Source organism: Carassius carassius, chromosome 45 (assembly GCF_963082965.1).
Source record: "Carassius carassius chromosome 45, fCarCar2.1, whole genome shotgun sequence".
NCBI lineage: Eukaryota > Metazoa > Chordata > Actinopteri > Cypriniformes > Cyprinidae > Carassius > Carassius carassius.
In genome coordinates this window covers 24,592,322-24,609,661 of record NC_081799.1, presented here as the reverse complement: position 1 = coordinate 24,609,661, position 17,340 = coordinate 24,592,322, and the positions used below count along the sequence as shown (strand labels likewise).

The 17,340-nt window shown below is 33.6% G+C and overlaps 4 protein-coding genes across 6 annotated transcripts in view; 3 read left to right on the top strand and 1 right to left on the bottom strand.

Annotated features, from left to right (window-relative positions):
- LOC132127146 (mesoderm induction early response protein 3-like) overlaps positions 1 to 17,340 on the bottom strand; it is a 164,435-nt gene that overhangs the window by 24,469 nt on the left and 122,626 nt on the right. The window lies entirely within an intron of this gene.
- nxnl2 (nucleoredoxin like 2) lies at positions 1,509 to 4,375 on the top strand. Its single transcript, XM_059539532.1, has 2 exons — positions 1,509 to 1,948; positions 3,342 to 4,375. The coding sequence occupies exons 1-2, from the start codon at positions 1,647 to 1,649 to the stop codon at positions 3,508 to 3,510; spliced, it is 471 nt and encodes a 156-aa protein (XP_059395515.1). The 5' UTR covers positions 1,509 to 1,646; the 3' UTR covers positions 3,511 to 4,375.
- On the top strand, positions 8,327 to 13,980 carry LOC132127378 (BPTI/Kunitz domain-containing protein-like). The gene is made up of 6 exons (XM_059539219.1): positions 8,327 to 8,512; positions 9,745 to 9,939; positions 10,025 to 10,189; positions 13,090 to 13,155; positions 13,324 to 13,402; positions 13,518 to 13,980. Exons 1-6 carry the CDS (start codon positions 8,443 to 8,445, stop codon positions 13,573 to 13,575), a joined length of 633 nt encoding a protein of 210 aa, XP_059395202.1. The 5' UTR covers positions 8,327 to 8,442; the 3' UTR covers positions 13,576 to 13,980.
- Positions 16,032 to 17,340, top strand: part of LOC132127119 (myosin-IIIb-like) — a 42,589-nt gene continuing 41,280 nt past the window's right edge. For 2 of the 3 annotated variants that reach the window (XM_059538758.1, XM_059538756.1), the window contains exons 1-4: positions 16,032 to 16,052; positions 16,099 to 16,357; positions 16,559 to 16,624; positions 16,697 to 16,827. In XM_059538758.1, the coding sequence (XP_059394741.1) occupies positions 16,256 to 16,357; positions 16,559 to 16,624; positions 16,697 to 16,827 (299 nt within the window). In that variant the 5' untranslated portion in view covers positions 16,032 to 16,052; positions 16,099 to 16,255. The remainder of the gene's footprint in view (positions 16,053 to 16,098; positions 16,358 to 16,558; positions 16,625 to 16,696; positions 16,828 to 17,340) is intronic. The other variant, XM_059538757.1, reaches the window with a different exon arrangement.

The following is a 17,340-nucleotide window of genomic DNA, read 5'->3' as shown; positions in this document are numbered from 1 at the left end:
GTTACTTAATTCATTAAGTAATTTTTATAATTATAATGTAAGTCTATCCTTATAAGATTAAAAAAAGTTCATGTGAATGTGTCTGTCTGAATCTTTATCTGAATGTCTCTTTATGCCAAAAATTAACAAAAAGTATTCAAGCTAAATTAAATAAATTGATTTTTTTTTATGATTATAAAAATAAGAAAAACATTTAGAAAAGTAATATTTAAATTTCGTTTGCACTTCAAAAATTGTAAATATAAAGTCTCTAGATTATATTATCCTTAAAAATGTTTTGGAAAATACAAGATTTGTTCAAATAGTTTCAATACTCTAACATTGTATTAAGGTGATGGATAATATTAATAATTAACATTACCTGAGATTATTGTTAATGTTGAATCCAGGCGTCTGCTCAACACCACGGTCACTTTAGTTTCTGTAAACTACTTAATTTCTTTCTACCTTAAATAATATTTTTAAGGGTAATTAGATATTTTTAGAGTTGGTAAAACTTTTTTTTTTTCAATAATGAGGAATTTAATTCTACTTACCGCTCTCTAAATCTTGACTGGTTGACTCAGCTGTCAATCACACAGAGCAGACGAATCGTACTAAGGCATACCCTTATCTAATGAATATTAATTACGTAGCTTTTACGTTTCTAGGCAACCTTCCCTCAGCATCTACTTTTTTAATATTGTTAAACATTGATAAATACTTTATTTTACCATGATGGCTGATTAAGATTAGCACTTTATTTTTTTTATTATACAAAATTACATAATACAAAAAAAAATGAATGCTAGGGGGAGATGTAAACACAATTATAGGAATACATTAAAAAGTGTACATGCTTGCAAAATTCGAAGCTTTTTGTTTCTTCAAAGGTAATATAGATTCAATATAATATGTCATTTCATTTTAAAATGTTATAATACATGGCTTTTTACCTGAAAATTTACATTAATGGATATGAAATTTAAAAATTTATAAAATAAATGCAGGTCTGTTTATCTTTGGAGTTTTCAATGATGCCTAAAAGAACATCTTTCCCCTGTAAAATAAAATCTCTTATCAACCTATCCAACAATAAAGTCAGGTATCTGTCTCCGGCTACAGCTAACATCAATATCTTTTTTTAATTTAATTAAATAATGTTTAGCAGGATAAAATCTGTAGAGAAGTTTAAATGATACTTCTTTCACATTATTTGTTAAGAAATATCGATTGGGCAGAAGCCAGACTTGTTTTCCAGTCAACATCACTCATAAATTCATGTTGTCCTGGATCTTATTGGTCGATTATAATTATTACAGGAGAAGCATATTTTACTTACGGCGAGTGATTTGGTGAAAGGCATAGAAGTTGCTCATAATTAGTTATTTTTTTGCGGTCTTATATTTACCTAATTTATATTCATCTGACCAGCGTCTGCAGTCCAGCGCCGCTGTCAGCCAATCAGTAGTCGAACGTCACGATACGTCATTAATATTCATGAGCAGAACTCACCAAAATAGGAAGCGCTTTGTAAATAAGAGTAAACGCTGTCTAAGGAGTCGCTCGAGTGCGCAGAGAACATTGAGTAGAGGTGTTTTCAACACTTTTTGAGACTTGAACGGTGAGTTAGGCACTTTATCCAGGTGGACAGAAACTCCTGAGCGATGGTCGAGGTGTTTTCAGGCCGGACTCTGGTGAATAAAGAAGGAGATCTGGTGGATCCAGAGCAAGCGCTCCGGAATAAAGTGGTGGGGCTGTATTTCTCGGCTGGATGGTGTCCTCCGTGTCGAGACTTCACCCCGCTGCTGTGTGATTTCTACACCGAGCTGGTGGAGGAAAGCGAGCCTCCTGCCCAGTTTGAGATCGTCTTCATATCCTCGGATAAATGCACAGAAGACATGGTGGAGTATTATCATGACATGCACGGGGACTGGCTGGCTCTGCCCTGGACGGATCCATACAAACAGTCAGTTGCATTGCGTTTGAATGCATGCATGCATGCATCAGTTATAGTGCATCTGCCACAGTAACCTTTCATTACAGCGTTCAGTCTGTCCCTGATAAGAGGTTTAACACACGCACACACACAGTTGGAGGATTATGTTATATATAGACAGTCTGTGTATTTTCACATTATTGCATTAATCAGATTATGGTAATATGGGAATGGCAAAATGTGATTTTTTTTTTAAGCCTGGAAAAGTCTTTGGGTTAAACAAGTTTATTTAATAATTATTGACTATAGCATATAAAATAAATAGCTCTAATTATGCTCAAGTCTAAAATATGTTATGCACAAATTATTTTGTAACTATTTATAAAATGTAATCCATGCTAGTTAAAATTCATTGGGCAAAAGCTGTTGAACTCCGTCTACATGTTTGCTAAATCTTCTTTAATTATTTTACATTGCATTATATATATATACATACATATACATATACAAATATATATTTAAATTGCTATTATTCAAATTGTAATATCAGTTGATATAAATTAAAATATTTTTTTTTTATTATTCTATTTTCTATTTAAATGGCATGGAATGCATGACTTTATTATTATTTTGCATTTGCATTTTATATTTAAAAAAATGATGGTTCCTTTGACTTCCTTTTTTTCCTATTTAGATTTTATTGAACCATATTTAACTATTTATTGCATGAAACTTTTTTTATTTAAAATATTTATACATGCATAAATTTCAATGTATTACTTTATATTTATGGTTACCAATATGAAAAAAAAACATGTTATTCTATTTATCTTTTGAAAAACAGCATGGAAACCTTAAATCATGATTTTAAGTGTATGTATGCTAATATATAATTTATAATAATTGCAATTTATAATGTATATACTGTAATATCAGTCAGTATTAATAAAAAGTATTATATTGTAAATAATTTAAAAAACCGCATGAAAAACAAGGCTTTTATTATTTTTAACTATAATTTTTTTTAATGGTTTTGTACTGTATTGTACTATTTTTTTTTTTATTGCATTACATATCTTAAATCAAGCAATAGTTTCTTTGATTTGCTTTATTTTTTAGCCCTTACTGTATTTTACTATTTATTGCATTAAACATGTTACATTTTCAACCATTTCTGTTTGGTTTGATTTCCTCTATTATTTTTAGCTAGATTTTTTGTACTGCATTTTACCATTTTGTTTTATGCCATTGTCTTTTAAAATGGCAACAACTCCTGTTTGGTCAAAATGATGTTGATTCGAAATAAATCACATTTAAAGCAGTTTCAGAAAAAATACTGTATTAAATGTGAACTAGCTTTGAAGCATAACTCTGTGTTGTTCATGTGTTTGTGATGTTGACGTGTTTTTTGCTGTGTTTCCAGCGAACTCAAGAAGAGATACAACATCACAGCCTTACCGAAGCTGGTCATCGTGAAGGAGAACGGTCAGGTGATCACCGACAAAGGCCGAAAGCAGATCCGGGACCAGGGTCTGGCGTGTTTCCGGAGCTGGCTGGAGGTGGCCGAGATCTTCCAGAACTTTAAAGGCTGAGAATCACGTGGAGCTTCCAACGAATTCACAAGAGCTGCTGAAACCAACACTGAAAAGAGCCAGAACAGTCTTATGCAATTGTGTGCGAGAGCTTTAAACGTGTCTTTTCAGGTCAACAACCCACAAAACTAGTCAAAAGTTACTTAATGCAGTTTTAATATCGTTTTATAATGTGGTAGTCAGCAGATGTGTCCAAACTTTTGACTGGGGGTGTCTTTTAAAGGAATAGTTCACCAACAAAAAAAAGCTGAACATTTACACAACCTCAGGCAATCCAAGATGTAGATGAGTTAGTTTCTTCATCAGATTTGGAGAAATGTAGCATTGCATCAGTGTCTCAGCAATGGATGCTCTGCAGTGAATGGGTGCCGTCAGAATGAGAGTCCAAACAGCTGATAAAAACATCACAATAATCCACAGCACTCCAGTTCATCAGTTCACATCTTGTGAAGGGAAAAGATGTGTGTTTGTAAGAAACAAATCTATCATTAAGATGTTTTTAACTTCAAGTTTTTGCTTCTGGCTAAAATTAAAAGTCCATAATCAATAATAACACTTCCTCCAATGATAATGTCCATCTTCTGTTGTCTTTCACATGAAAATCTAGCCACATATTTGTTTGGAGCTGTTTTGGCTTGTAAACAGTGCTTGATCTGAGCAGATTTCTCTCAGACCATTTTTCACTGGAGGAAGCGTTATTATGGATAGTGGACTCATATTTTAGCTAATATTTTAGGTTAAAAGTTCTAAATGATGGATTTATTTCAGCTTTTGTCTTCTCCGTGTGAACTGATGAACTGGAGTGCTGTGGATTATTGTGATGTGTTTATCAGCTGTTTGGACTCTCATTCTGACGGCACCCATTCACTGCGACCCATTGCTGAGACACTGATGCAATGCTTCATTTCTCCAAATCTGATGAAGAAACAAACAAATTCATCTTGGACTGTCTGAGTGTGATGATATTATCAGCTTATTTTCATGTTTGCAGAATGCTTTTGCTACGTATTTTTTTGTACAGCTGCTTTTATAAGAATCTAGTTATTTATATAAATATGTACTTGTTGATATATGAATCTATGCATATTCTCTCATGTTCCGTGAAGAATAGCAGATGTTTACTGGTTCTGTTGTTATGGTACATCAGAATGCTTCCTATTCCTCTGTGTCTCATTAAAACTCTTGGATCGTCCTTCGAGAGTGTTTTTCCACGGCACTCGGTTCCCTGTACGGATCTGTTTTGCTTTCAGTTGCAAAACACACACCGAACCCATTACTTCAGTGTGTCAACACCCATCTGACTAATGAGGAAAAATTGTGCAGAGAAATGAGCTGTGGGATTATGATTGCTCATATCTCAACTATACTATGACTACACCTGACTAAGCAAAGCTTTTGAATTAAATTACAACATTAAGATGAAAATATTTTCTATTTCAGGTAAGAAAACTATTAGTAGTGAATTTTAGAACATGCAACCAAGTACAGCCAATATTTTTATGAGACACCACATGAAAAAAATTTTTTATTATCTTAAAGCAATTTAATTGTATTTTACTTTTTTACACTATAGAACTCTAAATACTCTAAATATGCACTTCTATAAATAAGTTTCTATTGAAATAATTTTTACAAAAATCCCTTAACCATGGTTTTGCAGCACTAACTATAGATTTACCATGGTATTTATAGTAAAAATGTGGTTTTACAATATCAAAATGTCAGAAACATGATTACTACATTATAAAACCATGGTTAATGTTATTATGGGATTCATATGTGAATCTTTCTTTTCTCTTATAACTGTCCTGCCTTAATGATTTGATGTTTTGTATTGTTTAAAAAAATAAAGTGAATCGCGATCCACACTCTGAAATACCGATCTGAAACTAATTCTTCATGAATCCTCTCCGAAGTTCCAATCTAAATTAAATGATTCACATTCCGAAGTCCCGATATCAATTAAATGATTCGTGATTCACGCGCAAATGATTCGCTTCGCGATCTGCGCTCCAAATTTCCAATCTGGTTCCAATCTGAATTAAATGATTCACATTCCGAAGTCTCGATATCAATTAAATGATTCTCGATTTACACTCAAATGATCCGATTCGCGACCTGCGCTCCGAAGTTCCAATCTAAATTAAATGATTCACATTCCGAAGCCCCGAAATCAATCAAATGATTCGCGATTCACGCTCAAATGATCCGATTCGCGATCTGCGCTGTGAAGTCCCGATTTGAATCAAATCAGAAGAATCAGAATCAGAATGAGATTTATTGCCAGGCACGTATGAGGAATTTGTTTTTATGACAGAAGCTTCCGCAGTGCAACAGAATGACAGCAACAGAACAAAAACATAGAAAAAACAGAACAATTAAATGAGAAATAACAATATACAAATGTACAATTGTATGTGCAGGCATATTCCAACAAACAGTTTTGTATGTACAGGTATATTATGTGCAAATCTAAAGCGTAGACTAAATGTGTGTGTTAAATAAGCGTAGAGTGTCTAAATGGTGTTGTGTGTTCCACAGTGAAGGAACCCTGCTGGGCCTTTTTCACAATGGAGTCAATGTGAATGTCCCACTTCAGGTCCAGAGAGATAGTGGTGCCCAGCTGCTGTCAGGCTGTCAGGAAGCTGTTGATCCACTGACAGATGGAGGTGGGCACGGAGAGCTGTTTGGGCAGGAGGAGGTTTGGGATGATCGCATTAAAGGTCGAGCTGAAGTCTACAAACAGGATCCTCAAATAAGTCCCTGGTCTAGATGTACCAGAACATAAAGCAGCCCCATGTTCACTGCATCATCAACAGGCCTGTTTGCTCTGTAGGCAAACTGAAGAGTATACTCCAAAAAGATTTGCATACACAGGGTAAGAGTTGTGGAAGTGTACATAAAACTGTAAGCATAAATTACATTTGTATGCACAAGAGAAGCTTTGTAAAGCTACAAATCAGTTTCAGAAAAAAATATTTGTAGCATTTTACTGTTACTCATAAGTGTAATTCAAGTTTTGTGAATTGCAAAATAAATATGATCTGCATTCTTCTGACTTAAATTTTTCCGTGCTCACACTTTTGCCACGTTGTTTTCGCTAAAAAACGGTCAAAAGCACTGCAAGCCTGTGAACAGTGATTTGCAAGTGGAAACAACAATTTAAAGAACTGTAAAACAGATCGACTGCATAGAATCAATCCGTATGTGTAAAAAAACAAACTGTTGCAAATGTCTAAACGACTTGTTGTCCACATGGGGCAAAAAGTTCCCCAAATAAACCCATATGTACAGCTCCTTCTTTCTTTTCTCTGTGATTACTATTTTGGCACGATTCTCGCTGCCAGAATGGTACTTTTAATGTACAAATAGTCTACATTAAATATAAATATACAATAACCTAATTAAAACATGATACATTATAAGTTGGGTACCATTAAAATAAACTTCCATGTGTTCATATTTAATTGTGAGTTGGTGTTAACATTATTGGATTGGTTTGACTTTACATTGAAATTTCAAATATCATATAATCTTCATACACCATTGAGCCAATGTTAAACATTACAATCAAAATGATGTTATGTGACAATGCTCAGCACTTAAGTATCAGAGTGTTATACTTTGTAAAACCTTTTTACCAAACCAATAAAGCTACATAAATCTGAATTTGTCATTTTTTCAGACCATGTCTCGGTTTACGGTATTTAACACTCAATTGAATATTTAGAAATTTTGGTATTGATTCTGATTACTTTCATTTGACTGATCAAGCTATTATAGAAAGCAAGTATGAACAACAAAATGCTTTCTTTGAGTCCAGATTTGACTAATGCAAAAAAAATTACACTTTAAATACATTGATAAAAAAATCCAACTTTGATTAATTGTCTTTAATGATGTCTAAATATATCCAAATTATCCAGCCACTGGGAGCACACAGCCATGTTTATATAGAGCTAAACAGATGATAAATGTGGAATTAGATCCCAATAAATTAGATATAATAAATATTCTAGTAATATTTAGTCAAATCCCTTTAAATTACAACATTTAAAAGTTTATCGTATTACCTTCTCAACCTAGCAATTTAAAATTATTTTGTCCTGTGAACATGATTACAATTATTATAGAAATAATTCATTGTTCATCAGAATTAATACAAATTTTAATTACAATAGCCTATTTAAATATTTAAAAATATATATTAAAATATTAATTTAATATCAAATGTATTTTTTGTGTATAGTACTTTGAACATGAATATTTAATTATTAAAATAATTTATTATTTACTAAAATGAATTCAAATTTTAATGCATTTTAATGTTTAAAATATTATTAAAATGGTAATTAAATGTTTATCAGAATTAATGTTCTGCTGTTTATCCTGTGAAAATTAATATTTAAATTAATATTTAAAATAATAATTCAGTATTTATCAGACTTAATGTTTTGTTGTTTGTCTTGTGAACATTAGCTGTCCTTTTTTTTGTGTGTGTGTGTTTTTCTGAGTTTGGTCTGCAGGAGAAACAAAGGGCAAATGAGACCATTCTTGCCATTCATTTCAATTAAATATCAAATGTTTTCTAATGAAATATGTTTATTGTATTACAAACGTCACCTAATGCCTCATCCCTCATCTCCAAATGAATGATTTCTCAGTTTTATGTGCAATCATGAACAGGTTTCTGGGAGAGTAGTCAGATTATTTCAGTTTGAAACTATGCAATGAGACCATAAGAGGAGTCATCAACAGGTTTTATGGCAGAAACTGGCCTCAATGTGAGAGGAACACACCCTGATCATAAAAACTGAGCTGATAAGAGGGTCTAAAGGACACAAGCCGGCCTCGATCTGAGCTAGTCGTGCAGAACGAGCAACTGCTGGAGCTTCACTGGACCAAACCCAGTCCAATCTGAACAATCCCACCATGAGGAGATCAAGTCTGTGTGTTCTGCTGGCGCTTCTGGGGTTCGGAGGCGTTTCTGCTTCATCAGAGGGTGAGTTCTGACAGACCCATCATTTCTGGAGTTATTATACATGCTGGATAATATGGAGAATAATTCTAACAGACATCCCTAACAATTTATTCACTGCAGTTCAAAGGTTTGGACACACATTTATTCTTATATAGCTAGATACAGTTTATTGTAAAGTAATGCATCTGATCTATTTGCAAATTGTTTAATTTTAATAGCCTAAATGACTGTTCTACGACTACCTATAAACACACTTGTCAAAGCCACACTTTTGATCATAATCTGTGTTTGAAGATATAAATTAGAATGTCTTGGAAAAGTTCATTTATTTCAGTAATTCAACTCAAATTGTGAAACTCGTGTATTAAATAAATTCAATGCACACAGACTGAAGTCTTGGTTTCTTCTAATTGTGATGATTTTGGCTCACATTTAACAAAAACCCACCAATTCACGATCTCAACAAATAAGAATATGGTGACTTTTCCATGACATTCTAATTTATTGAGATGCACCTGTACGTGAACTGAAAGGCCATCAGGGAAGTGAAACCAAGTTCATTAAATTAATTCACAATATACACACATTTATTTTTATTTTATCTTTTGACTAATGTGCTGCAAATGTGATTGAGCTGTTTACAATATTTAAATATTTTAATTATTAAAATGTTTTTTTAAATGTTTAAATTTTTATTACAATGATAATATATATATATTTTACAAAATAAAATCAATCTTATTGGCGAATAGAACAAATATTTAAATTATTCGTAAAATAAAAATTATTTATTTTTAAAATAAAATCGACTTCATTGTCAAACACAGAACAAACATTTAAATAATTACTAAAATAATAATATTTTTTTAATTAAATTAACTATTGTCAAACAAATAATATTAAAATAGTTGTCGTTAAAATAATCTTTAAAAAAAATCAAATTTATCATCAAACACAAAATAAATATTTAAAGAATAACTAAAGCAGCTTTATTGTCAAATACAGAAAAAATATTTAAATAATTACTAAATACAAATAAAATAAACTTTATTGTTAATTATTATAGAAAAAATACAAATGTATTTAAAATAAAATCAACTTTACCTACTCTCAAATGCAACTTTTTTATATATTTTTTATAAATTATTATGAAAACAATAGCGCATTTAAGCAGGAGCCTTTAGAAATTAAAAACAATTTCGGTGTGTCCAAAATGCTTAATGAGATAATAATGAGTCTTTTGTCTTTTTCAGCCCCACGGTGCACAGAGCCAAAAGATGAAGGAAAAGGAAAAGCAAGAGTGTTGAATTATTTCTATGATCCACAGTTACAGCACTGCGTCCCGTTCTTCTATAAAGGCGCAGGCGGCAACAGCAACCGTTTCAACAGCGATGAAGCCTGTGTGAAAACATGTTTACCCAAAGGAGATGAAATGTACCCGGATGAGGGTAAATGAACCACTAAATACTGCATTTGTTGATTTGACATGAGTGATTGATGTGATGTCTCATGCTTTTCCTTTTTGTCCTTTAGATAAAGTCTGTTCTCTGCCAAAGGACCAAGGCACCTGTTTCGCCATCATTCCCAAGTTTTATTACGACAATGAAGAGAAAATCTGCCGCACGTTCTTATATGGAGGCTGCAGAGGAAACGGCAACCGTTTTGATACTCTAGAGGATTGCAAGAACATGTGTCTCGGTCAGTTCAAGTCTCATTTCACCATTTTTAATCAGTTTAATGTTAATAACATGAAACCAAACAGTTAAGATTCCCACTCAACTCAGGAAAAAAGGTACAATGGTGTCACTGTTGCGCTATCCTAAGGTGCGAAAGCTAAAAGGTACATCTTATATCCCCCTAAAAATCTAAATGTAATACTTTAAAAGTACATATTAGTGCCTATAATATACAGATTAGTACCAGAAGTACATTTTTTGAAAGACTAACTCTCCAGTGACAGTTGTTGTACCTTTTTTATGAGTGCACACGGGTTAATAATCAAACCATCAGTTTCACTGGAAGTTTATTAGTTGTTGGTGTCTTTACAAGTGTTTAAACCTCGGACATATAAAGAGAGGGGTTTCTTTGAAGATAGCAAACAGTGCATAAGTTCTTCCACATCGACTGACGCAAGTAAAAATTAAACAGATAAAACCTGGTTTTAAATGTTAAATAAACACAAAGAACCACAAAGAAGAAGAGGATGTCCTAAACATTACTGCTGTAAAAATATAATAATAATAAGGCGGTAAATTGGGGCTTTTTTTTTCAATTTTGAAAAGAATGACTTGGAGTACTTGTAAGGAGTTTTGGGAACGGATACAGTTCAGATGATTGATTGATTTTATTATATTTTGTAAGAAATGATACATTGTGGCGCAAGGACACATTCAATTGTTTAAAAGTGACAGTAAAGACATTTACAGTGTTGCCAAAATTATCTATTTCAATTAAATGCTGTTTTTTAACTTTCTATTCTTTAAAGAATCCTAAAAAATAAAAAAAATTTAGGCCCTATCAGAGTTTCAACATTGATTATAATCAGAAATGTTTCTTGAGCAGCAAATCGACATATATAGAAAACGCCTGTTATAAATGGTAAAAATATAAGATGGTTTATTTTAGGTCAGTGGTTCTCAACCTTTTTCAACACAGGACAACACTCTTAAAAAAAAGGGTTCATTGGGGTTCTATATATCTATATATTAACTACATAAAATGATATAAATATATACATTTTCTAACCCCCATATCTTGAATTTTGTGATCATTCACATGCATTCATAAATGCATTTGAATACACCGTATAATGCAGTGAAAGAACGCACTCAAAATGCACATGCGCCACACACACTAGTATGACTTCATCATGTAACTTTACATTAGCCTAGATGCGTGCATTTGTTTAGTTTTTGAATATACTTGATACTGTTAAAAGGCACATCATTAAAACCAAAAATACGAGTTCACATATCACACCTAAACATGCGTGGAAAACATAATTAGAACTAGCTACTAAATTAGTTAAAAATGACTATACATATACAGCTATATGGATAGTCAGCTCCCGAACTGACTCAAATGATTCGCGAACCCGCTCCGAACTCCCGAACTGACTCAAATGATTCGCGATCCCGCTCCGAGCTCCCGAACAGACTCAAATGATTCGCGAACCCGGTCCGAACTTCCAAACTGATTAAAATGATTCGCGAACCCGCTTTGAACTCCAGAACTAACTCAAATGATTCGCGAACCCGCTTTGAACTCCCAAACCAATTCAAATGATTCACGCCCCCAACTCCCGAACTGACTCAAATGATTCGCGATCCCCAAACTGACTCAAATGATTCGCGAACCCGCTCCGAACTCTCGAACTGATTCAAATGATCCGCGAAGCCGCTGACTCAAATGACTCACGCTCCGAACTCCCAAACTGACTCAAATGATTCGCGAACCCGCTCCGAATTCCCAAACTGACTCAAATGATTCGCGATCCCGCTCCGAACTCCCGAACTGACTCAAATGATTCGCGATCCCCAAACTGACTCAAGTGATTCGCGAACCCGCTCCGAACTCTCGAACTGATTCAAATGATCCGCGAAGCCGCTGACGCAAATGACTCGCGCTCCGATCTCCCAAACTGACAAATGATTCGAGAATCCGCTCCGAACTCCCAAACTGACTCAAATAATTCGCGATCCCGCTCCGAACTCCCGAACTGATTCAAATGATTTACGCTCCCAACTCCCGAACTGACTCAAATGATTTGCGAACCCGCTCCGAACTCCCAAACTGACTCAAATGAATCACGCTCTGAACTCCCGAACTGACTCAAATGATTCACAATCCGAAGTTCCCATCCAAATCAAATGACACCGTCAGCGCTACTATTGGCTTAGTTATCTAGTTTCATAACATTTACTGAAATTAAGGTACGAAAAGTATGTTGTTAACAAATAAAATATCAATATTTCCATTCCGAACTGCTTTCCACGTCGAAACATCCACGAACATAACCAGGTGAGCAGATCACTATTTCACTATTTGATTGCTCTAGTCAAGTGGTTACCAACCTTTTTCAGCTCGTGGCCCACACAACCAAACACATATGTTTGCACGGCCCACTGCAAAAAAATTAACTGACCCCCGCTATTGTTGGGTTCATAACTTAGTACTCAGAAGCTAGATGGTCTTTATTGAATGAACTGGCCAGGAACAGAAAATAACTCGGGCTGGCATCACTTGGCACAACTGCTGTTGATCTGTAGCATATGCAGCAATGGCGGTTTATTCTTAATCCAATCAGAATTGAGCTCGAATAGTGGAAGTATAGTTACAGTTTAATATTTATTTTTTGTTATTTAATTATATATATGAAATGTTATTATGTTATGACTTAGACATTTTTACATATATGAACAACATTATTTCTTTTAATAGTAATTGGCGGCCCACCTGCAATACCATCGCCCACAGGTTGAAAACCACTGGTTTAGGTTTTTCATAATGTCCTAAAATGTCCAGCAGCATGTTCAGTGTGTGTTCATGTGTTGTCCACTAGAGGACAGTCTGTGCTGACTGTGAATGTGTTTTTACAGCACGGTCTGGGCGGCTTCTGGAAGCTGCAGACCTGCCAAACCCTGATGAGAAGACTGTTGATGCAGGTAAACTCACTCACTATTGATATGTTCATATTTACATTTTTGCTCCTGTTTTGTTTTTTCTTAAAAGCTCTGCTGATTCTTGTGCTGCACGCTTCATTGTTCAGTGCATAAAAAGTCTTATTCAAGAGTCCATAAACATGTTTTTATAATGCCTTTTTCCTCTCTCAGGACTGATTGTAGGTATTTTGGTTGGGATTGTGTTCGCTGGTGCTGTCATTTCTGCGATTGTGATGTTTGTGCTCCGAAAGTAAGTATCAAGTGATTGAATTTTGAAAGCAAAAAGCCCCTTTACATTCATTTCCCCCTGTTTAAACTTGATCTTTTTGAGGAAGTATGTTAAATGTTTTTTTTTTCATTCATAGGAAAAGCAAGAAAGCACAAAGAAAGCTAGTGCCGACATCTGATATCGAAATGAAATAGATCTTCATTCACAACATTTGTCTGTATATATGCCGTTAGTGATTTTGTACCATTTTTACAAGTCATGTTTGGACAGTAATAGATCAACTGGGTTTAAATGATGCATGTGATAATGTTTTGTTTGAATAGAAAGGTTCAACAATGTAAAGCACTTATACATTAAAATTAATTATGTTTATATATATATATATATATATATATATATATATATATATATATATATATATATATATATATATATGAATGATGGCGGATATCTGATGTATGAGTTTCACAGATGTACCTGATAAAATGTACTGTACTTATTACGATGATGTAACAAATGAATCATAACTTTTCTGTTTTATATTGTTTTTAACAAGAGATTGTATTAATACCAAAAATAATAAAGACCAAAAAAAGTTACAGTTTTTTTAAATGTATTTAATATATAACATATTATAAAGTGGTATATATAATATAAAATATTAAATATATAATATAAATAATAGATTACATTCGAATAAAGGAGTGGAATCTTATTTGAACCAGAAGTGAAAATAGCTATTTAGTTATATTTATTTTATAATTTACTGTCTTATAATATTCTAATAATTAGTCAAATTTATTGTTAAAAACAGAATAATGTATATGTGTGTGTGTATGCAGGTGGCAATTAAAGAAATTTTTATTGATTAAGATATAATTTAAGCCTGTTTATTTCTAATCACATGTGAAGGCCTGTGACGTCAACCAATCATTGATTAGATCATGGAGGAAGTGTTTAATTTACCCATGATGACCTGTTTTCATAAAATACATCCCAGCTTATAAGAATCATTAACCAGTAATGCATAACTACTAGTGGAACCGGTCCATGTAATAGTGATGTGTGGCGTGTGGATAAAATGCCAAAGATTAAAAATTCTCCCATTGAGAGAAAAAATAATAATAACAGCATTGATCCACCATTAATCTGAATGCATGATGGTTACAGACTCACTTCAAAACTGTTTTGTACGGAACTACTGCAGTGTTTTTTGTTGTATATATTATGCCATATATTAGTAATATACAGCTTTAAAAAATTTACATTAGTTTTCTTTTCTTTTTTTTTGTGCTTTAATAATTTTGTTATTTATGTGTGTGTGTGTGTGTGTGTGTGTATATATATATATATACACATATATATATATATATATATATACACACAACTTCAATGTATTTTTTTTCTCCCAGATTTAGTAATTTAAGTACCGGTACCTCAACTTAAACCTGTTTATTTCATTTATTTTATAAGCCAACATTGCTACACTCTTAGAAGAAAAGGTTCAAAAATGAACCTTTTGAAGTCCCTGGAGATTGCAACTGTGGGGGAATCTTAAAGGTTCATTTTTGAAACTTTTTGCAAAGGTTCTAATTGGAACCTTCACTTAAAGGTGCATAAATGACCCTCATCAGTTCCTTTATGAACCCTTTTCTAGATAGAAATAACATTATTGTTATTGTTATTATTATTATACATTACTAATCCAATTTCACTATAAAGACAGAACACCATGATTGTCCATAAACTGTTTAATACATAAATATGTATTACAAACAAACCAACAAACACAAATAAATATTAATTAATTATAATTAACGTTTAAGTTAAGTTTTAGTCATCTTATATTGACATTTGCTATAATTCCAGATTTCTTCCAATTACTGAAAATATTTTAGTATTTTAGATATTAGAACTGCAATAATAAGATGATTTTCAATCTTTTTCCTCATATAAAGCTATCATACAGCTTCGTAAGACATGGAATATAGCGCTTCAATATATTAACTACTGCTTTAAAGGTACATTTTGTACTTTTCGGAGATCAACATCCCCAGTCCCCATCCACTTTCATTGTATGGAAATGAGCAGCATCAGCATTCTGCTAAGTATCTCGATTTCTGTTAAAATAAAGTCATATAAGTTTGTAACGATATATATGGCCCTGATAACCAGTTTGAAGTCACTGTGGAATATTTGTAGTAATAGCCAAAAATACATTGTATGGGTCAAAATTATAGATTTTTCTTTTGTACCAAAAATCATTAGGATATTAAGTAAAGATCATGTCCCATGAAGATATTTTGTACATTTTCTACCGTGATTAGTAATATGCATTGCTAAGAACTTAATTTTGACAACTTTGAACGCGATTTTCTCAATATTTAGATTTTTTTTGCTCCCTCAGATTCCAGATTTTAAAATAATTGTATCTCAGCCAGATGTTGTCCTTTACTAACAAACCATACACCAATGAAAGCTTATTTATTCAGCTTTCAGGTGATGTATAAATCTCTAAAAGGCAACAAAAATTACCCTTATGACTGGTTTTGTGTTCCAGGGTCACATAAAAGTTATTAAACGGTGACAGAATTTTAATTTTGGGTGAACTATCACTTTAAATGTCGCAGTGTGATGAAAGAGGGCGGAGAGAGAGAGACACTCAAGAAGCGTAGAGAGAGAGAGTGAGTGAGAAAGAGAGAGAGAGAGAGAGAGAGAGAGAGAGAGCGTGAGTGCGCGCGCGCGCGAGAGAGAGCCGAGTCAACCGCTGCGTGGACGCGACGGAGCGTGGATATAAACACTAGCTTTTATTTTGTGATGCGAGACAATAAGATTTGACACTTATAAGTTCACGAACAACTTTAGAGGCGAACGATGGAGGACAAACTGCCTGAAGATCTGGCGAATCTCTCCGAGCTGGACGAGAAAAGTTTGCTGGCGGTTTTGACTGGACGCTTTACACACAACCTCATCTATGTGAGTGACTTAAAACGTGTTAAAACACCCAATAATACCACAAATCTGTGAAACTCCTGAATTAAAACCAGCGGTGTTTTCTGGAGATGATAAAACAACGAGCTCTTGTTCTCTGGGACAGTTGTTATTCCCTGACTGTATGTAAATACTGCTTTATATCACTGAGATATGACTTCTAACTGAATTTATATATATTTACAGACCTATATAGGAGACATCTTGGTGGCTATTAACCCATTTAAATATCTTTCAATCTATGAAAAAGAGGTAAGGATGTGTTTCTTTGGCTGTTAAGAAGGTATGTGATCAGAAAGCATGTAACAGGTCTCTACTGTGCAGGTATCTGAGCGTTATAAGTGCCATGAGAAGAAGTCTTTGCCCCCTCATATATTTGCTGTGGCGGACCGGGCGTATCAGTCAATGATGGGACGTCTGTCCACGGGACCCAAGAACCAGTGTATCGTGATCAGGTTTGTGTTACAATCAAAGCCAGTGATTTCTCCTGGAGCAGTCATCTGATGCTCATATGGTGACGCGTCTCAGTACAGTATGAAATTTCTTGTTCAGTCAAGTTTGTTTTTTTCAGTGAGACACGTAGAGACAAGACGAGCATTCCCTCATATTTCTGACATCAGATAAAAGTCCTCATGTCTGTTTCATTTAAAGGTACAATTTGTAAGATATTTGCAGTAAATTATCCAAAAACCACTAGGCTAGTGTTATATATTTTGTCCAGCTGATTACTAACAATCTCTAATGTTTTCAACTACTTGTACATCATGAGAAAATTCCCATTCTAAACAGTGACACGGGGCAGTGCAGTCGCCTGTCAATGACATTAGTTACCCTTTGTTACCGCGTTTACTGACGTAGAAATCACATGACAACAGTGTCGTGGAAAAATGCGGAAGTAGCTTCACGACAAACTTCAACTAGAAAGAGATGCCGATTGTGTTTTACTCGACAGGTGAGTTGTTTTGATC